Genomic DNA, 22,392 nt, shown 5'->3' with positions numbered 1-22,392 from the left:
AAATTGAACTTTTTGGCAACAATGCAAGACGTTATGTTTGCCGTAAAAGCAACACAGCTCATCACCCTGAACACACCATCCCCACTGTCAAACATGGTGGTGGCAGCATCATGGTTTGGGCCTGCTTTTCTTCAGCAGGGACAGGGAAGATGGTTAAAATTGATGGGAAGATGGATGGAGCCAAATACAGGACCATTCTGGAAGAAAACCTGATGGAGTCTGCAAAAGACCTGAGACTGGGATGGAGATTTGTCTTCCAACAAGACAATGATCCAAAACATAAAGCAAAATCTACAATGGAATGGTTCAAAAATAAACATATCCAGGTGTTAGAATGGCCAAGTCAAAGTCCAGACCTGAATCCAATCGAGAATCTGTGGAAAGAACTGAAAACTGCTGTTCACAAATGCTCTCCATCCAACCTCACTGAGCTCGAGCTGTTTTGCAAGGAGGAATGGGAGAAAATGTCAGACTCTCGATGTGCAAAACTGATAGAGACATACCCCAAGCGACTTACAGCTGTAATCGCAGCAAAAGGTGGCGCTACAAAGTATTAACTTAAGGGGGCTGAATAATTTTGCACGCCCAATTTTTCAGTTTTTGATTTGTTAAAAAAGTTTGAAATAAATAAATGTCGTTCCACTTCATGATTGTGTCCCACTTGTTGTTGATTCTTCACAAAAAAATACAGTTTAAATCTTTATGTTTGAAGCCTGAAATGTGGCAAAAGGTCGCAAAGTTCAAGGGGGCCGAATACTTTCGCAAGGCACTGTATCTATTCAATTCAAGGGGCTTTATTGGCATGGGAAACATATGTTAACATTACCAAAGCAAGTGATTATATCTATATATTCAATTCAAGGGGCTTTATTGGCATGGGAAACATATGTTAACATTACCAAAGTAAGTGATTATATATCTATTCAATTCAAGGGGCTTTATTGGCATGGGAAGCATATGTTAACATTACCAAAGCAAGTGATGAATGTAACAGTTTTTATTTTATATTATTTAACATTGTATTCGATTGTTGCATTACTGTGATTTGGGCACCCTTGAGAATGAGACCCTTGTCTCAATGGGTTTTCCCTGATTAAATAAATAATAAATACAAATACATTACTGGAACAAATTGTCAAGACCTTGATTACTGTTGTGGTTAATTTACTAATGTATGTATGTATTGTATTTACCAAATTGTTCACAAAAAAAAGACAGTGACAGTAAACTACAGACAAGGAATTGATGTTACTTGATATTTTGTTACTTGCTGTCTGTAAACCAAGACCTTGGGTCCGCGTCCTTTATGACAAGAACTCCAGTTGGTCAGTTGGCCTGTTATGTATTATAATCAACCAATAATAGTATCCTAAAGTTATAGTACAAGCCCAGTCTAAACAATGTCTCAATGCCCATTGGTTCATAAAAATTATCCAACAACCCATACGTCAAGAAATAAAATTTTTATCCCGCCCACTCACTCCGCCAGGAACGCGGTTACTCAAGACTAGAGTGGAGATTTGGGAAACACATTTTTCCTTGGATTTCGACAAAGTCAGTCTCGTAAGTATTTTTTATTTATCAAATTCGATCCACAAACTCTGCTATGACTTACCTTTCGCTAGACTCGATGTTAACGGTCTACGTTCAAAACGCCTTGGTTAACAAGGAGTTTCGTTAGCTATATACAGTAAATTGTTAGTTTAGTTAACGTTAGCCAACCAACTAACATAACTATACTTGCTTAATTACAAAAGACTCAGAGGGATATGTCAGGAGATTCAGTGGTTCAAAACCTAGTTAAGTTTTTCGTCACGCAGTGGATATTTCCAGAAATGTATGGCTTTCGTCCCAAACTTAAGTCAGGCCAGGCTTAGTTACACACAGCAACTTGCTAGCAGTAGTTTGCAGGTCAGAAAGGCCGGTGAGTTGTCTAACGTAACACTAGCCCGATCATGACTCCTTTCCATTACACATGTCGTTGGATGAAGGCGTCTTCTGTAAGGGAGAGTTTTGGTAAGAGCCCCGACGCTCAATCTGAACATTATTTACAGCTTTATGGTTTTGGAATCATAAGGACCTACGCCATCATGATATAATACAATAAGCCCGTGACAACAACAAGACAAGCCACACACTGGCCGAATAAATTCAACTACACATACGTTTGTTTCGTCACACAACCGGAGAGCAACATCTGTCCAGTGACATCCACAAAGCAAATATTGCATGCAACAAACCTGCAGCATGGTCAAGCAAGTTAAATGTTTTAGACAGTTTACTAAACAACTACTGATTTAGAACCACAGAGTTACCGCAAGTCAGCAAGAAGACAACAGGAGCACTGCCTCCACTATTCCAGCACAATTTCAACTTAAACATCAACAAGGCTATGTATGTTTAGTTTAATACAATGAAAACAAATTTAAAGATACAAAAAACGATTTAGTCCAATCAGTGCTAAATATGTGTGTGTTGCATGCGCAATTAAACATATTTTTTTTACTTGACCCAACTTGTAGACTAGTTGAACGCCAATACCAGCCTCTTCTCTTTCATGTTAGCGAAACGGTCTATGGCTCTGTCATACAGTATGCTTTTCGTTTTTGTTTTCATAGGCTACCTAGGCTAGCAAGCATTTTAGCTAACTACCCCTCATGTGCAAAAATGAACTATAAATTCGCTAGCTAGTTAACGTGAGCCTACTAGGTTACATCTAGGCCCAATATATGCATTTATGGTTGGTTCAGAATCATTGGCCTGTACAGAGAATTAAGTCAAAACCACGATCCAAATCCATATCTCCATCCATTGTTTTAGGAAAGTGCAGTTTTAGCATGCTAGTTACACGTTTGTCTGACAATGACATTTTGCGAAAGCCGGGTGTACACTACACAATTTTGGCCATGATTTAGCTGTCTCGGACAAGTTTTTGAGATTGGAGACAAAATCCCCATGTGTTTGCCTATTCAGGTCTTGTGGCCATCACCTACGTTCTTTTAATGTGAGCGGGTCAAAGATGCAATCTGAGGGCTGCGGATCTCTTCTTTTAGCAGTCCCAGACGTCCCTATATTTTCAAACGGGTTTGATTTTATCGGCATAAAATCTGCAATGCTCTTGTAGTGTGAGATGTGCAACGCCAAATTGATCAGCAATAGCCAGTGAGAGTTTGCCAGTGAGATGACGTTTTGCATCACCCAGAATGTGTAGACCCTCAAGCAGGAGCGACAGCTACTAGTATGCGTTTGTACTTCCCTTCAACAAAAGCAAGTGTCAAATCGTTACAGCTCTGAAGTTCACAAGCAATGTTATTTTTTTCAAAATGTTGGCTAGATATTTAAACTCTGTATGCTACTTAAATCGAATCACATGATAGTTTTTGTGAGACAGCATGGTATCGAAAATCTTCACGACCAAGTGAAGAATCTTGTAGTTTGTGACCACTGTCTCACATCGTTTAATGTGCACACCACTACGTTGGCAACACACTAAAGGAAAGACGGCCGTTTAATGGGAGACGCTCAGTGATGATGGGGTTTTGAAAGTCGTGCAGTGGCCACCCAGCTTTAGAATGTGATTTGATTGGTGTGAATCCAAATCCAAACTGGCATCCCTTGGGGGGTATTTTGCTGCACCAGGACAAACCCCAGTTGATCTCAGCTCAATGCTGTTTGGCTAATATTTGGAAGTAGGGAGAACGTGCATTTAATGGCTTAGACAACGGCTGAAGAAAGTATTTACAGTGCTGAATAACTTAAACATAGACTTACTCATAAAAACAGCAGCTCTTTACTGTATTTGTTGAGTCTCTCTCTAGTCATGGTTTTGAAATCTCACATCAACACCCTATGTGCTTTAATAAAATCAACTATACTGCCGCACCGGCAGTAATGCTTCATGACCACAGTAAAATGTTATGACTGTTGACTCACGGTAATCTCCACATGCACTCTGGACATGTTAGTAGTACCCAACTCATTAACTATGATCAGGTCACTAATGGCCTGGTACTCAGGGCTCTATTGTCCCTCTAACCACTCTGGATTCAATGCAAATGCAATCAAAAATCACATCAAACACTTATCGTCAAAACAGTATGTTCTTTTAAAACTCACGTCACTGTGATGGATTAGTTTGAAGAAAGAAGTTAATCAGTAGGTTGAAACTGAGTAGAAATATGGTCATTGTGGATGTTTCAAAGCCTAACACAACGAAATGGACAGCGATTTCAAAGGTGATGACTCATTCAAAACGCCCATATGCATATTAGGGATTATCCATAGTCCTATATGTGAGCCCAAGTCCAAAAATATATATTTATATTTATTTCTTTGCTACTGCTCAAAAAAATAATAATATTGGTTGACCAACCGCCTAATGACCGAACAGTCAACTAATTGGGGTCAGTCCTAAAATAATTTTATTTGGCCTATATTAAGGACATTATCTATTTAATTGTATTTACGGATAGCCAGGGGCACACTCCAACACAAATGCAGTACACAGCAAATTGGCCAGTGTTTCAGTGTAACATTTCTAGTGTTAATTCAGGATTCAATTCACTCTAAGAGTGAAATTTACACTCAATGGTGTATTAGAACCCTCAGTGTTGGTGTTAATAACCAGAGTTATAAAATATTATTTGTCACATGCGCTGAATACAACAGGTGTTGTAGACCTTACCGTTTTAAGGCTTACTTACAAACCCACTAACCAACAATGCGGTTTTAAGAAAATATTTACTAAATAAAGAAAAAAGTAGCACAATAAAATACAATGAGGCTATTTACAGGGTGTATCGGTACCGAGTCATTGTGCTGGGGTAAAGCTTAGTTGAGGTAATTTGTACATGTAGGTGGAGGTAAAGTGACTATGCATAGAAAATAAACCGTGAGTAGCAGCAGTGTAAAAACAAAGGGGTGGTGAGGGTGTGAATGCAAATAGTTTGGGTGGCCATTTGATTAATTGTCCAGCAGTCTTATGGCTTGGGGGTAGAAGCGGTTTTACACATTGGATAGTAAAACAGTCCCATCAATCACGCCGATCATTATCATATTTCCCAACTGCAAGTAGGTTTATTTCTTTTAAAGATTGTTTTAATGCTTTTGCATGTACATTGATTAATTTATTAAACTTATGCTACACAAACATAACATAAATTGTTTTAAACTAATCCAATCAGTTAGTTAGATTTATTGCACCCCTTACTGAAATGGTGGTTCCAGTTTAAATGGTTTAGGTCGTCTTCTTATCAACTTTCCTAACCCTGAACGTCATTCTGAATGCAGGTTATGGGTGAATGAAAACTCAAACTGTTGGATAGCCTAACGCTGGCTTGATTCCAAAAGGAAATACATATAACTTTGCAAGCCAGGATATTGTGACTTGTGGGCATGATGTGGTCTGTAAACCAGGAGTTTCCTAACACCACTGTGTTAGGGTAAAACTAGTCCATCAAATTAAGGCCTTATGTGATGTGTGTATTGTCAGAGTTTAATTTTAATGATAGCATTCATCTAGGTACTCACTTGGTGAAAGCCACAGGCCTTTTTAAAAGGAAAGGATTCAATAACCATGTCTCTGTCACTAACAAATATAGTCGTGGGTGGTAATAAAAATGAACTCAAAGAAAAGGCACCCTGGGAAATCTGCAAATGATGCTTTGACCACCCAGTGAACACCCAAAAAGTATTTTACTGTAACCCCTCAGGTGTTCATTTTAGTCGAGTTTACTCTAAATTAAGTGTTCTGTTTTACACTGTAGGCTTTGCGCATTACTCTACAATAGAGTTCATTTGAAGAAGTTCATTTGAGCACTAATAGTTGAATGGGGAACACTGCAACAGAGTTAAATCTTTAGCACTTTAAAAAGTGTTATTTTAACACCAGTTCAGTGGGATTCATATGTTCACTGAAAATAGTGTACTTTTTAAAACTGTCAGAGTTTAAATGTACACCATTTGATTTCACTGTGTAGGGATGACCAGGAATGCTCTCTTGATGAGTGTGAATTTGTAATTTTTCCTGTCCTGCTAATCATTAAAAATGTACTTTTGGGCGTCAGGTGAAATGTATGGAGGGGGGCGGGGGCCTTGAGAGCTTTCAGACATGGTCCCTAAAAAGGCAGGGAATAAAACTAGCTGAGAACTCAACTTCACCATATATACACTGAACAAAAGTATAAACACAACATGCCACAATTTCAAAGATGTTACTGAGTTACCCGTTCATATGAGAATCAGTCATTTGAAATAAATATTCTAGCGGTTCTTCTTTCTAAGTAAGGGTGTGGCTTAGAAAACCAGTCCGTATCTGGTGTGACCACCATTTGCCTCATGTGAGACATCTTCCTGGCATAGAGTTGATCAGGCTGTTGATTGTGGAATGTTGTCGGACTCCTCTTCAATGGCTCTGTGAAGCTGCTGGATATTGGGGGGAACTGGAACACACTGTCGTACACGTTGATCCAGAGCATCCCAAACATTCTCAGTGGGTAACATGTCTGGTGAGTAGGCAGGCCATGGAAGAACTGGGACATTTTCAGCTTCCAGGAGTTGTGTACAGATTCTTGTGGCATGGGGCTGTGCATTATCATGCTGAAACATGAGGTGATGGTGGTGGATGAATGGCATGACAATGGGCCTCAGGATCTCATCACGATATCGCTGTACATTCAAATTGCCATCGATTTAAGATGCAATTGTGTTCGTTTATAGCTTATGCCTGCCCATACCTTAACCCCACTACCACCATGGGGCATTTGACATAAGTGAACCGCTCGCCCACTGAACTCCAGTCAGGTCAATACCCTGATGAGGACGACGAGCACGCAGATAAGCTTCCCTGAGACGGTTTGTGCAGAAATTCTTCAGTTGCGCAAACTCACATTTTCATCAGCTGGCTGGTCTCAGACGATCCCGCAGATGAAGAAGCCGGATGTGGAGGTCCTGGGCTGGTGTGGTTGTGAGGCCAGTTGGATGTACTGCCAAATTCTCTAAAACAACTGAGGCAGCTAATGGTAGAAATTAACAGTTTAATTCTCAAGCAACAGCTCTGGTGGACATTCCTGCAGTCTGCATGCCAATTGCATGCTTCCTCAACTTGAGACATTTGTGGCATTGTGTTGTGTGAAAATTGTTTTCACATTTTAGTGGCCTTTTCTTGTCCTCAGAACAAGGTGCACCTGTGTAATGATCATTCTGTTTAATCAGCTTCTTGATATGCCACACCTGTCAGGTGGATGGATTATCTTGGCAAAGGAAAAATGCTTTCTAACAGGGATGTAAAAAAAATCATGCTCAATTTGAGAGAAATAAGCTTTTTTTGCATATTGAACATTTCTGGGATCTTTTTCAGCTCATGAAACATGGGACCAGCACTTCACATGTTGAGTTTGTTTTTGTTCCGTATAGTATGAATACAAAGAGAAGTCCAAAGTGATGGCTAGGATAAAAACAAACACATTTAGAATATCAGGAGCAAGGCCAAAATATCACAATGCTAACTACAGGTATTTCTACCCCTGTTTGTCTTCCTGTTGTTTCCCCCAGACTACCTCACAAAGAAGATGCTTTCTTGTGTACAACTGCTTCTGTGAAAACACATCGATAGAATGAGTAAAGAAAGTCCAAGAATAGAAATGGACCTGGTAAGTGTTTTCATTTCCCCCATACCATGGAGTAGAGTCATGATCAGACCAGATATTATTTACCTAAAGGTCGGCAGTTGGCGATATTGAGTCGTTTTCATTTTACCATCCAAATGCATTGTATGCACCGGCAATACATTCATATCCCTTGTGAACCGTTTCGTACTTAAATCATTCTCCATTCAGGCTGCATAGGCCATCGATTTCCTCCTGAACTTTATTTAATGGTGAAAGCGGAGAAAAACAGGACAAATATGTGTACCACCAGCATGGGAGAGTGGCTAAATGCTAATCCTGGATGTTTGCTGCAACCTGATTGGCTGAACGTGACAATCTGAAAACCAAGATTTCTCAGGGTGGGTCTGCTGGTTTCGACTAGCAGGAGTGACTTTTCTTAGCAGGTTAGAAGAAATTATGCAGCAGGTTTGGATAATTAATGTGGCAGGTTAGGATAATTGTTAAGATTAGGAAAAGGCTTAGTTTGCTAAAATTGTTCCTGAAGCAACTCAAACATATTTAGCTTCAACCAAGTCTGCCCTGAGTACAGTCTTGGTTTTCGCCAATGTGATGCCGCTAATAGTTTCGACCTGGTTGGCTGAACGCAATACACAACATCCAGGATTAGCATTTAGCCAATTTAGCATGGTGGTGGGAAATGGTGTTTTCATAAAGGTATGCATATTTTTCTATTTAAAATAAAATTACGACTTCTCACCATTAACTAAAGTTAAGGAGGAAATCGAAACCAGACGGTGTAGCAACTACAGTATACCCAGAAGTAGAGGAGAACTGAATGGCATTTCCACTATACTGTACTTCTACTATACTGTCTTATAAGGCATGATTTAATTGTGATGTTCCGATTATCTTGATTCTAGTACTTAACCATAGACCTGTGTGTTTATTTTGACAGGCCTTTGGCTTTTCAGGCAAGGCGTATGGCTCCTCAAGGAGTATTGTGAGAAGAATAGCCACCAATCTTCCCCTCAAACCATGCCCCAGGGTCCATTTTCAGGTAAAACTGTTTCTGCGACAGAGGAGGCAGGCATATAACATGTCCGCCGCCATACTTGGACTGAGTATGATCTGTGTGGGACATTGTTTCCATGTGACTTTGTTTCCGTGTCTGTCACTGTTTCTGTGTCACTGCTCTTTACCTTGTGCTCAAGTGTCACGTTATCTTGGCGTTCTCTGGCCTGATGTATTCTGATCTAATCACCCTCATCTTGGCGTTCTCTGGCCTGATGTATTCTGTCAAGTCACCCTCATCAAGAGTGTTTGCCAGCTTGTTCATTTGTTTTGATGCTTCAACACTAAACAGAATAGGAAACGTCATGAGACCAATAACATGGACGTAGGTGCTGATTTCCTGTTTAGGGAAGTCGGCTATGTTGCTCCTCATTGGTAATAAAATATCAAGGTGCCTTTTTAATGTTTAGATTTGACGTCTGATCCCAATTGTTTTTTGTTTTTTTTGCATTAGAAAGTTCCAGTTACACAGAACACAACAGTTAATTTAGATAGTCATGTTATCATTGCCCTGCTCAGTCTTTACATTCATCTTTCCTGTCATTACTGTTTCTTCTTCTCTCCCACCCTTTAGCTGTCCTTTCTGTGAGGAATGCAGTATGTCTGTTTTAGGTCAGTTCATCAGGCAACCTACAACAGTAACTTTGTACTGTTGACTAATGTCCCCCCCCCCATTTGCTGCTATAACAGTTACTCTCCACTCTTCTGGGAAGGCTTTCCACTAGATGTTGGAACATTGCTGCAGAGACTTGCTTCCATTCAGCCACAAGAATATTAGTGAGGTTGGGCCTGGTTCGCAGTCAGTGTTCCAATTCATTCCAAAGTTGTTTGATGGGCTTGAGGTCAGGGCTCTGTGCAGGCCAGTCAAGTTCTTCCACACCGATCTCGACAAGACATTTCTGTATGGACCTCGCTTTGTGCAGAGGGGCATTGTCATGCTGAAACTGGATAAGGCCTTTCCCCAAACTGTTGCCACAAAGCTGGAAGCACAGAATTGTCTAGAATGGCATTGTATGCTTTAGCTTTAAGATTTCCCTTCACTGGAACTAAGGGGCCTAGCCCGATCTGTGAAAAATAGCCCCAGACCATTATTCCTCCTCCACCAAACTTTACAGTTGGCACTATGTATTGACGCAGGTAGCGTTCTCCTGGCGTCCGCCAAACCCAGATTTGTCTGTCGGACTTCCAGATTGTGAAGCAGCATTCATCATTCCAGAGAATGTGTTTCCACTGCTTCAGGGTCCAATGGCAGCACTTGGCATTGCACGTGGTGATCTTAGGCTGGTGTGCGGCTGCTTGGCCATGCAAACCCATTTCATGAAGCTCCCTACGAACTGTTCTTGTGTTGACGTTGCTTCCTGGGGCAGTTTGGAACTCGGTAGTGAGTTTTGCAAAAGAGGACAGATGATTTTTACACGCTTCAGTACTTGGTGATCCCGTTCTGTGAGTTTGTGTGGCCTACCACTTTGTGGCTAAGCCGTTGTTTATCCTAGATGTTTGCATTTCACATTGACAGCACTTGACCAGGGCAGAAATGTAATGAACTGACTTGTTGAAAAGGTGGCACCCTATGAGGTGCCCCGTTGAAAGTCCCTGAACTCTTCAGTAAGTCCATTCTACTACCAATGTTTGTCTATGGAGATTGCATGGGTGTGTGATTTATTTTATACACTTGTCAGCAACAGGTGTGGCTGAAATAACTTTAGAGGTAGATGGATTACTGTACCAAACATTTTGCCTCAATTCCCAGCACCGTTGAAGTTCTTGACACTCAAAAAAGTGTGCCTGACACCTACCATACCCCGTTCAAAGGCACTTCAATATTTTGTCTTGCCCATTCACCCCCAGAACAGAGTCAATTTGTCGAACCATGGATGCTATAAGGTGTCAAACGTTCCACAGGGATGCTGGCCCATGTTCACTCCAATGCTTCCTATAGTTGTCAAGTTGGCTTGATGTCCTTTGATTAGTGGACCGTTCTTGATACACACGGGAAACTGTTGTGTGAAAAACCCAGCAGCGTTGCAGTTCTTGACACACTCAAACTGATGCGCCTGACACCTACCATACCGCGTTCAAAGTCACTGAAGTCTTTTGTCTTCCAAATTCACCCTCTGAATGGCACACAAACACAATCCATGTCTCGATTGTCTTAAAAATTGATTGGCCTAAAAATCCTTCTTTAACCTGCCTCCTCCCCTTCATCTACACTTAATGAAGTGGGTTTAACAGGTGATGTCAGTAAGGGGTCGTAGACTGACCAGGTCAAAGCTTTTGTGGAAAGAGCAGGTGTCCTTAATGTTTTGTATACTCAGTGTGTGTAGGTATAGTTAGATCACCGCTGATAAATAAATACAGGTGAAACATTGGTCCTCTTGGACTGTCCCCTGAAAGGTATCTGTCTTTTTCTATGACTTTAAGCTCATGTTGACAGACAGCATACGAATAGACCTCGACGGGTTGTTGACAGACTGCATAATTAAGAATGGACCTCGACAGGCTGACAGACGGCATCAAAATGGCTTACTTCGGTTCTCAGTGCTCCATTTCTAAAAGTCAACCGTAGCCAATCAAATGTCTGTCAGGGTAGGTTTCCAATAGTGTGAATGAAGTTTGAGTCATGAAAAGAGAATACCTCACGTGGTTAAAGACAATGTTTAGGTGTATTAATTAACATGGCTGCCCTGTGTCTCAGCTCGATCCTTACACTGAGGACAGTAGTGTCCTGAATAGCACCGGGAGACGGAATGGACTGCTGGCCTCTCTGGCTGATGTCTGCTGGATCGACGAGGAGGAGAAAAATGACTGGTTTGGATTTGGGAGACTGAGGTAAGAAAAGAGAGGGCGTTAGCACAGGCAGACGTTCTCAAGCCATGATGTTGCCCCTGTTTATTGACCCACACTGTGCTTATTAGGGAGTTCCTTTGTGCTTGTTAACTTTCCATGTGTGTATTACTCCATGAATCTCTTTCCTGCTTTCTAATATGGTGCCTGTATACCATCGGTCCCACTCAGGTCAGAGACACCGTCAGGGCTCATGTTTCGTTCTCACCCGCCTCAGCCCAAACAACAACAACCTTTTCCCAGACGGAGGTCATTACCCAGGCTGCACAAGGCCGAGCCGGAGCCCCAGGGTCAGACCTGCAGCAACGATGAGGCCATCCAGAAGATCAGTGCTCTAGAGACAGAGCTGGCTAAACTCAGAGCCCAGATCGCACAGATAGTACTGACCCAGGAGCAGAACGCACTGACACCAGGTATGAGAGAGAGACCTCAGAACACACACACACTAAAAGGTAAAGAAAACTATCTCAGCCCCTTCCTTTGTTGGGTAAGGTTCTATTTTTTCCACTGTAATGATGTATATCTGCCTGAAGATGGCAGCTTTTCATGGAATAATTGTCAGACTAATCTGTACATTTCTTATCCCCAGGAGGACCTCCCGCCCCAGGTGGCCCTCCTCCACCCTGCGTCCCTCCACCTCCCCCGCCGCCTCCTCCCCCTCCACCCCCACTCATGGGGCTCCAGCAGAGCTTCTCAGTCATTGACCTCATCCAGGAGCGCCGTGGGAAGAAGACTGAGGGCCAGACTCTGCTGGACCAGGGGCCCAAGCAGGCAGAGGTTCCCAATATGCTGGACGTGCTCAAAGACATTGGCAAAGTCAAGCTGCGCCCTGCCAAGAGGTAGGCACCGTGTTCATGGTCTGACTTCTACATTACAGAAGATGGACACAACTCTCTTGTTTTATTAACTGAAACCTGTACTGATTTCCCTTAATCCCTGTGTGTTCCTGTCCAGACGGCCAGAGGAGAGCCAAGCCAAACCAAGAGAGCCCACAGACGCTGCGTCTCTTATCGCTAATGCCCTGAAGCGCAAGTTCGCCCATCGCTATCGCCACAACAGCAGTGAGGATAAGGAGTTTGACTTCCCAGCCTCTGAACTGAAACCTTTCTGTTATGAATTCCCCAAGACCAACAAGAAAGTAGAGATTCCCCTGGTAAGAGCAACACGGATACTACATTACTCTCTGTTAGGAATCCTCCTTTTGGGCCTTATCATTTTCCATCTACACTGTATGATTGTGCAACAACAAAGATGTGTGTCTGGGTTGTCAGTTGCTTACCTTTTTCTGTCCTCTAGGTAAGGCAGTCCCGGTTGAAAACCCCAGCCCCTGTAGTGAAACCATGCCCAGACACCCCCCTGGTAAGAGAAGTGCAAGCATGACAAACCTTTTTGGTTTATAAAGGTTTCTGATCTAATATTTGATACGTTTGGAAACTCATTTGCTCCTGTCTCTTTTCCCATCCTGTAGTTTGGGCAGCACATGTTGAAATCTACTGGCAAGAGAAATCTCCTCTGAGCACCCACAGAGGTGGGATGGAATTCTGGACTTGTTCAGAGTTCTGGACCTTCAGACAGTCGTGGACACTAAGTGCCTTATGAAGCGGTTTGTCAGCTGTCTCTGGATGGACACATGGTTTCTGACTAGATATTTAGTTCATCTGCTCTCCATTCCTGCTCAGCAACAGTGTTGCATTGCCTCAGTCTTCTTCAGTTCTTGCACTTTGATAACATACAGGATCTGTTTTTGTGTGTACCACTTCGATTTTAACTTGTTTTAATCAAATGTCTATTTTTGTTTCTTAAATGACGCCAGTTTCAAAGTCTTTGATCTTAAAGGTCAAACTTTGCTGTACAGATTTGCTGTACATCTTTATTTTTTGTTATCATAACTAAATTCCAATATGAGGCACACCAGTATTTTATGTTCTGGATACACACTGACACTACAGACTCTTAACATTCCTCTCAGCTGACAACTGTTCATAACTACATTTATATATGGGAATGAACCTTCTCTAAATCACAGATGGAAAGGTGTATCCTTTTTGCATGCCCTTCTAAAGGCAGTTGTATTCCTCTTTGCCTCACTGGGTATTTGCTGTCTACTGCTTGCTGTGGGTAGAGAGAAATGTATGCAGAGGAGAGGGAACACTTTGTCATTTGGTCCCTCTTGTAGAGTATTGGGCCATTGACTAGAATGCTATTGACAAAAACAGTCTAATTTCTGATTTCTAGATCTCTTATTTATGTTTTGTTTTGAACTGAATTTAGTTAATACTTGATACAAATAATGAAGTTGTAGCTGTTATCAATGCTATCAAAGCATGTATGGTTGAGATGTAATTGTATTTATGTTTTGTTTTAGACTGGCTCTCTTTTTAGCTTTTTTGAGTTGAACTGGGACCAGTTCTGTTTCTGGAAACACTGTTACCATACAGTACCTCAGTATGAAGACTGGACCAAATGAATCTATGGTGACAGTGTTGTCTTAATGCAGTCTGGGGGGAACAAGGTTAGTGTTGAACTAAAGCTTAACACTGGGGTCTACCAGTCATTTAAACTACAACTTACCAATGCTGGGCATGATTATTATTTTTGTTCCATTGTGTTCCTGATCTGGCATTATCATTCAGTTGTATTTGGTTATGGTTAGAAGCCAAATGGTATCTGGGGATTTAGTGCTACTTGATGACAAGCTGAGTATCCCTCTGTTTATATCCAGATGCCTTGATGCTAAGAATATTTCATACCATAACCACTGTTCCTCCTTGGATATATTCTGTTGCTGGTTAAGAATTTCATACTTCATATTTTTGTGGCATAACAAAGGTGTTCTCTGCACACCTTGACACAGACATGGCATGACCAATATGACTATTTAGGGGGAAAACATTTCAGATAAATCTAACACTAAGACAATCAATGACCAGTGTGTTTATCATTGACATACTGTATGTGCTGTACCGATATCTATTTCCTGCTCAGTGTGTTTAAGCTTTGAACTTGAACTGCATGGTGGGAGAACATGGACAACTCAACTGTCAGTGATACTTGATGTAAAACACCATCTGTGTTGTGAAATGTCTTCCATACTTGAAAGAAAATTCATGAATAAAACCAAAATGATACTTGTGTGCATGGAATGTTTGTCCAATCAATGTCACCTCAAGATACGTCTTGGGTAAATAAAGTGGACTGTTTCCACATTGCCTGAGCTAGAGTTCGACCAATTAATCGGAATGGCCGATTTCAAGTTTTTTTTTAACAATCGGAAATCGGTATTTTTGGAAACCGATTTGTCCTGTTTTTTTTTTGTTTTTTTTTACACCTTTATTTAACTAGGCAAGTCAGTTAAGAACACATTCTTATTTTCAATGACAGCCTAGGAACGGTGGGTTAACTGCCTTGTTCAGGGGCAGAACGACAGATTTTTACCTTGTCAGCTCGGGGGATTCAATCTTGCAACCTTCCAGTTAACTAGTCCAACGCTCTAACCACCTGATTACATTGCACTCCACGAGGAGACTGCCTGTTACGCGAATGCAGTAAGCCAAGGTAAATTGCTAGCTAGCATTAAATTTATAAAAAACAATCACTAGTTAACTACACATGGTTGATATTACTAGTTTATCTAGCATGTCCTGCGTTGCATATAATCGATGCGGTGCGTATCGTTGCTCCAATGTGTACCTAACCATAAACATCAATGCCTTTCTTAAAATCAATACACATAAGTATATATTTTTAAACCTGCATATTTAGCTAAAAGAAATCCAGGTTAGCCGGCAATATTAACGAGGTGAAATTGTGTCACTTGCGTTTATTGCATGCAGTCAGTGTATATGCAACAGTTTGGGCTGCCTAATTTGCCAGAATTGTATGTAATTATGACATAACATTGAAGGTTGTGCAATGTAACAGGAATGTTTAGACTGATGGATGCCACCCATTCGATAAAATACTGAACGGTTCCGTATAACGTTTGTTTTCAAGATAGTTTCCGGATTCGACCTTATTAATTACCTACTGCTCGTATTTCTGTGTGTTACTTTATAAGTCAATGATTTGATAGAGCAGTCTGACTGAGCGGTGGTAGGCAGCAGCAGACTCGTAAGCATTCATTCAAACAGCATTTTCGTGCATTTGCCAGCAGCTGTTTATGACTTCAAGCCTATCAACTCCCGAGATTAGGCTGGTGTAAAGATGTGATGTGAAATGGCTAGCTAGTTAGTGGGGTGCGCGCTAATAGCGTTTCAAACGGCACTTGCGCTGAGACTTGGAGTAGTTGTTCCCCTTGCTCTGCAAGGGCCGCGGCTTTTGTGGAGCGATGGGTAACGCTGCTTCGAGGGTGGCTGTTGTCGTTGTGTTCCTGGTTCGAGCCCAGCGAGGAGAGGGACTGAAGCTATACTGTTACACTGGCAATACTAAAGTGCATATAAGAACATCCAATACTCAAAAGTTAATGAAATACAAATGGTATAGAGAGAAATAGTCCTATAATAACTACAACCGAAAATGTCTTACCTGGGAATATTGAAGACTCATGTTAAAAGGACCCACCAGCTTTCATATGTTCTCATGTTCTGAGAAAGGAACTTTAACGTTAGCTTTTCTTTTTTACATGGCACATATTGCACTTCTCCAACACTTTGTTTTTGCATTATTTATTTTATTTATTTTAAATTTATTTTATTGATGTATTATATTAATTTAAAAATAAGTGTTCATTCAGAATTGTAATTTATTACAAATGTTTAAAAACATGTTTTATAAAAAATTAAATGTAAAAAATAAAAATAATAAAAAATATATTTTTAAAAATCGGCCGAATAATTGGTATCAACTTTTTTTGGTCCTCCAATAATCGGTATCGGCGTTGAAAAATCATAATCGGTCGACCTCTAGCCTGAGCCCAGTAATCCCAAGCATCAAGGTTGAACAGTGAATGACTACAGTTCATGTCCCCAGGAGGGTAATATGCCATTTAGCAGATGCTTTTAACCAAAGTGACTTACTCATCTGTGCATACATTTTACATATGCGTAGTCCCGGGAATCGAACCCACTTCCCTGGCGTTACAAGCAACACCAACTGAGCTACAAAAGGACCAAACGGTGTATGATGTTGAACAGTTACTGTCCTGTAAGATTCCTTACATTTCCTATTCCTATTCCTTACATTTCTAGCTACAATGAAGATTTCACCTCAATACATCCCTGTATATGACTTCTATCACAGTCAAAGTTCACTTGGATCATTCTCAGTAACAGTCATTCATGTCAACTTGTTTTATTTATCAAAATGTAAACGGCAACAAGCATGTATCAAAAGGTCAACACGGCAAATCCTGTACAAAATGGCTTGACAAGTCTTCTTCCCAAAATGGCTGTCGCAACAAATTGTAAACAGTCTTACAGCGAAAATACTAAAAATCAGCTAAAATAGGAAAAAGCACCTGTTATTAAAATCTTTGTGCAGTCTACAGAATAAAAATAAAAAAATGTATAAATGGAGATGGAATGTAAAAAAAACTAAAAACGTTTATATACAGAATGTGTTTGAGTTCAGTTTTTCCTCACAAAAAGGCAAAAGAAAATCAGACAGTGCATTAAGAGGACAAGCACACGATGTACTTCATGAGATTACTAGAAGAACTAGTGGTAGGGAGCTGGTTTGGTCACTTAGCGCAGTGTGCATAGTTATAAGGCATCAGTACAGCAGTCCTAGGTTGCATGTGGCTATGATGATAATGAGAGACATTCTGAGAGAGTCCCATTCAGTAGAAGTAAACAGCTGTTTCACAGGTAGCTAAACCACAGTAAACTTCCCTCCTACAGTCCACTCTGCGTGAGTGGTGTTGTGAGTTTTCAGATGGGGTGTGTGTACTATGCCTCAGTGACTGGTCCAGGGTTAGAGGTCATGCATTCTCTACAGTCACTGACAACAATGCTTCTTCATATTAGTTACATTCTAGAATACCATTCTGTCTAACCCAAGTTCTCTCAGAACAGAAGTTGTGTCCAATATTTCAGTCTTTTGGCAGTGCAAGGAAGAAATGAATACAATGGAGCACAGGGGGTGTTTCTTTATGGCATCTGGTGTGTGTGTGTGTGTATCAGTCAACTTCAGCAGTGTGCCGACAATTCAAACACTAGTGGTTCTTCGCATCTGTGCTTAGAAGGCATATCGCAGAACCATAATGATTCATTTCGAATGGACAACAAGGACAAACAAACAAGACATCTGTAAACAGTCTTCATAGAGGCAGCAAAAGGACTGGGCTTGTCACATTATCTTCAGGAAGAAGATTCCTTACAAACGCATCAACACACATCACGGCATCTCTGTGCGGTCTTTAGAGAGCATCTCTTCAATACTCAGTGTGTTTCAAATCCTCCTACAGAACTTTGTTTTGAAAATGGCACTTCGCCTTCAAAATGGTGGTGTTACATTAGTAAGGCTAAAACTACAGAGGACAAATAAATAAATAAAATAAGCCAATAAAAATACTAAATACAGCAGCAGTATCTATGTATGTCAAGGAAAGGAATTAAAAAATAAATAAATAAAATCTGTGGTTTGTCAAATATGGGAGGCAAAGGCAACAAAAACATGAGTACTGTTCTGGTGGGGCAGTGGGAGTAGGGGGGGGTTAAATGCCATACCCCGCTCCTCCCACCCTCTCCCCAGTGTGTGTCGAGGCTAGCGGTTAAGGGTCAGGGGTCAGGATTCTAAGGGCAAACATGGAGTGTCAGGACTCTTTGCTTCCCTGAGGTATTTCTTTGTAGTTGGTTTCTCCTGTGGCTGTTGCCGTGGTGACAGCTATGGGTTCCGCAGCAGAGGCAGACTCTGGTTCTGACTCGGTGACGGCGGGCGTTGACATGGTGAAGAAGGCAGGGCTGCTAGGTTCCAGCTCCTCGGGGCTAGAGAACCCCTCCTGCTGTACTAACCCACCCCAGCTGGCCTTGTTCAGCCCCAGGTGGCCCAGCATGGTCTGGGACAGACGTGTGTCAGAGAACCGGCCCCACTCAGCAAACAAAGGCTCCACCACGTACGTCATGAAACCTAGGAAGGAAGAAAGGGATAGGGAAACACACAGGGTTATAGATGCAGGCCTAAGAGAGCCTCTGGTTTATATCAATGTATTGTAGCTAGTACTAAACTAGAAATCGTCATAAAAACTTACCAATTTGAATGTTTGCCATGGAGTTACTCTGGCTATCACACAGTGGACTGACTTCAAGTCGGTGCTTCTTCTCAATGTCTCCTACAGAGGGATAGACAACACAGCACACACTGATCAGAAATCAACAGGATAGGTGAAAAGACTGCTGGAGATTAAGAAGGGTAGAGGGAGAATGATAATCATACAGAATGAAAGGAAGAACGAGAGAATACCTTGGTGGAAGAACTCTTCTGTCACTTTCTCACTCCACTGTTTGCTCAGCTCCCAGGGTCTGCAGGGGTTGCAGATGTCCGCACACTTCAGAGCCATCTGCAAGGAGTTAGAGACAAAATAGCCAGTCAGACCCCACAGTTTCCAGCTGATAAGATCCAAAATTGCTGGTTCTACCCAGGCACACACCTGGAGGATGAAGTGTCGGTGGCTGGCGTTGCTCAGATACAGGTCATCCTGGTCCAGGTGTGTCCTGAACTTCCCCAGGTACTCGTTCTGTCTGCTGATGTCAGTGGCTAGGATAAGAGAACCCAGTTGATGCTCCATCTTCAGCCTGAGGAGATGATGAACAGAGGAATTCATTAAAATATGCTTTAAGCGTTTTACTACCATACTCAATACTCTAAGTGTACAACAACTCATTACCTTGATCTTTAAAACCTCTTAAATGTAAAATCCCCATATTTGGGGACCCTATTTGATTTTTAAAAAATCAATTAAGTCTGATATGAGAACAGTCTGGTATGAGAACAGTCTGATATGAGAACAGTCTGATATGAGAACAGTCTGGTATGAGAACAGTCTGGTATGAGAACAGTCTGGTATGAGAACAGTCTGGTATGAGAACAGTCTGGTATGAGAACAGTCTGGTATGAGAACAGTCTGGTATGAGAACAGTCTGGTATGAGAACAGTCTGGTATGAGAACAGTCTGGTATGAGAACAGTCTGGTATGAGAACAGTCTGGTATGAGAACAGTCTGGTATGAGAACAGTCTGGTATGAGAACAGTCTGGTATGAGAACAGTCTGGTATGAGAACAGTCTGGTATGAGAACAGTCCCCATCTCCAAAAGCAGGTTGTCTGCGGAATGATGAGTCTCTTGGCTATTGATTGGTGCCTTCAAATCTTTGGTGTGACTTACTACCACATATGGGCATTAGAATTTATAAGGGCAGGGTGAGCCGATGACCTCATTTTAAGATGGCTGCTACCTACATTATGTTAAGCGTTGTCAAGCATAAACGAAATAAACACGGAATACGTTGACACACTGAAAGCCGGGACTCCACAGAGCATGTCTTATTTGTCTGCCTGTGACCTACCGTTACTGATCACCAGCCCTGAGAGTCAATATGTTAATTTTACACAACATTTTCACCAAACATCTTACAAGATAAGCTTCCATTTGGTCTGTGTTTGAGCAAGAGCTACATGTGGGGGGGGGGGAAATCACACCTAGCCTGATGGATTCTGTTAAAAATGGAACATGTTTCAAGTTAAAACTGTAGTTCTTTTGTATCCTGTTTAGTGAATGATTACTCTGAGTAGTTTAGGCCATGAAACGGTGTACGCTCATTTAGAAAGGTTGACCTAATCAGATGGTAGAAATTGTGTTTTTATACTGAACAAATAGCATTTAGGGATTGCAAATATGTAATAGCACTGGAATGATCTGTACATATGCCACTTTGGAGAGGTTTAGGGACACTTGGAAACGTCTCGTGACCATACCTGACACCACTTACTAAAACATCTGCCCATTTCCAGTTGTTAGATCTATCAATCCCATTTTTTTCTGATACTGTTCACATGTTGTGGAAACCATCCAACATGTTTCCAGCTCCTGTCATCAATAATTCACTTATAGCTTGTCAATGAAAGATCACTTGTGTACAGTGAACTATGTAACTGCTCTCAATCTTCTGATCTCTCCTCATAATCTCCCAGATGTCTCCTTTCCAAATATACCAAGTTTTTGCATGTCAGAATCATACATTAATATCAGTTACTTTTGGGTATGTCTATTTAGGCGGAAATGGACATTTTGCCATTACATTTCATTAAAAACAGTCATTAAATCACTTGGCATTGGGAAAAGAAATGTGCAGACTGACCCGTCCTCAGCAGGCAGGTGGGAGAACAGGCCGGTCTCTCTCAGCAGACCTACTGCAGACCTCCAGTGATGGTTCTCCAGAACAGAGGAGTTCTACAGACACATTAGCATTTTTAGAACGCTATAATCCTGCGCTGCTAAGTGCATTCAATCATAGACCTCAACGTTATCTTAAAATAACAAATAAACCATGAACTAGGTCAAGTTATCAACACTTTTGACCTGTTGAACATGGCCATCTAGTGTCTTCCAACCCATGTCTAATATGAAAGCTACAGGAGGTGTGGAATGTACCAGCGATGTGCTCTCACCCTGTAGAGCTTGGCCAGGTAGTGGTTGGTCTTGATGAGGAAGGGCTGGTTGACTCCCGGGTGGTCCAGGTCATGAGTGGCGGCTGCCAACAGGCCCAGGAGGATGTCACAGGACGTCAGGGACTTGGCCAGCTACGGAGAGACAGGGAACGTAGGCATACTTTTCTCTGCTCATCCCCCCTTTTCCACATGGTTACATTTCAGCCTTATTCTGGCAACTTCATTAAATAGTACCCACAAAACACTAGTCTCAACAACAACAGTGAAGAGGCGACTCCGGGATGCTGGCCTTCTAGGCAGAGTTACAAAGAAAAAGCTGTATCTCAGACTGTCCAATGAAAATAGAAGATTAAGATGGGCAAAATAACACAGACACTGGACAGAGGAACTCTGCCAAGAAGGCCAGCATCCCGGAGTCGCCTCTTCACTGTTGATGTTGAGACTGGTGTTTTGCGGGTACTATTTAAAGAAGCTGCCAGTTGAGGACTTGTGAGGTGCATGTTTCTCAAACTAGACATTAATGTACTTGTCCTCCTGCTCAGTTGTGCACCGGGGCCTCCCACTCCTCTTTCTATTCTGATTAGAGCCTGTTTACTCTGTTCTGTGAAGGAAGTAGGACACAGCGTTGTATGAGATCTTCAGTTTCTGGGCAATTTCTTGCATGGAAGCACCTTCATTTCTCAGAACAAGAATAGACTGACGAGTTTCTGGCCATTTTAAGCCTGTAATTGAACCCACAAATGCTGATGCTCCAGATAATCAGCTAGTCTAAAGAAGGCCAGTTGTATTGCTTCTTTAATCAGAACAACAGTTTTCAGTCGTGCTAACAATTTCAAAAGGGTTTTCTAATGATCAATTAGCCTTTTAAAAGGATCAACGGATTAGCTAACAATGTGCCATTGGAACACAGGAGTGATGGTTGATAATGGGACTGTAGATTATTATTTATTTTTTATTTATTTTTTATTTTTAAATCTGACGTTTCCAGCTAAAATTGTCATTTACAACAGTCAATAGTAATTTACAACATTTACAACGCCTCCCCCCTATTTGACCTAGATAGTTTGTGTGTATGCATTGATATGTAGGCTACATGTGTGTTTTTTAAAATGTATGTAGTTCTGTCCTTGAGCTGTTCTTGTCTAATGATGTTCTGTATTATGTTTAATGTTTTGTGTGGACCCCAGGAAGAGAAGCTGCTGCTTTTGCAACAGCTAATGGGGATCCTAATAATGTCTACTCTGTATTTCTGATCAATTTGATGTTAT

The 22,392-nt window shown here is 41.4% G+C and overlaps 2 protein-coding genes across 4 annotated transcripts in view; one reads left to right on the top strand and one right to left on the bottom strand.

Moving 5' to 3' along the window:
- Positions 1-1,462: 1,462 nt before the first annotated feature.
- On the top strand, positions 1,463-14,650 carry mtfr1 (mitochondrial fission regulator 1). The gene is made up of 9 exons (XM_021620266.3): positions 1,463-1,563; positions 7,552-7,649; positions 8,563-8,664; positions 11,374-11,507; positions 11,694-11,935; positions 12,112-12,361; positions 12,477-12,675; positions 12,819-12,881; positions 12,991-14,650. The coding sequence occupies exons 2-9, from the start codon at positions 7,614-7,616 to the stop codon at positions 13,036-13,038; spliced, it is 1,074 nt and encodes a 357-aa protein (XP_021475941.2). The 5' UTR covers positions 1,463-1,563; positions 7,552-7,613; the 3' UTR covers positions 13,039-14,650.
- Positions 14,651-16,795: 2,145 nt separating this feature from the next.
- Positions 16,796-22,392, bottom strand: part of LOC110535327 (high affinity 3',5'-cyclic-AMP phosphodiesterase 7A) — a 41,175-nt gene continuing 35,578 nt past the window's right edge. For all 3 annotated transcript variants that reach the window (XM_021620256.3, XM_021620258.3, XM_090189509.1), the window contains 6 exons: positions 21,125-21,256; positions 20,815-20,906; positions 19,108-19,252; positions 18,921-19,017; positions 18,709-18,789; positions 16,796-18,587 (listed from right to left, as the gene is read on the bottom strand). In XM_021620256.3, coding sequence (XP_021475931.3) covers positions 18,274-18,587; positions 18,709-18,789; positions 18,921-19,017; positions 19,108-19,252; positions 20,815-20,906; positions 21,125-21,256 — 861 coding nt within the window. In that variant the 3' untranslated portion in view covers positions 16,796-18,273. The remainder of the gene's footprint in view (positions 18,588-18,708; positions 18,790-18,920; positions 19,018-19,107; positions 19,253-20,814; positions 20,907-21,124; positions 21,257-22,392) is intronic.

Source organism: Oncorhynchus mykiss, chromosome 11, assembly GCF_057628025.1.
Source record: "Oncorhynchus mykiss isolate SJ-2025 chromosome 11, ASM5762802v1, whole genome shotgun sequence".
Classification (NCBI taxonomy): domain Eukaryota; kingdom Metazoa; phylum Chordata; class Actinopteri; order Salmoniformes; family Salmonidae; genus Oncorhynchus; species Oncorhynchus mykiss.
The sequence above is the reverse complement of the archived record's forward strand: the minus strand, read 5'-3'. Positions and strand labels throughout refer to the sequence as shown.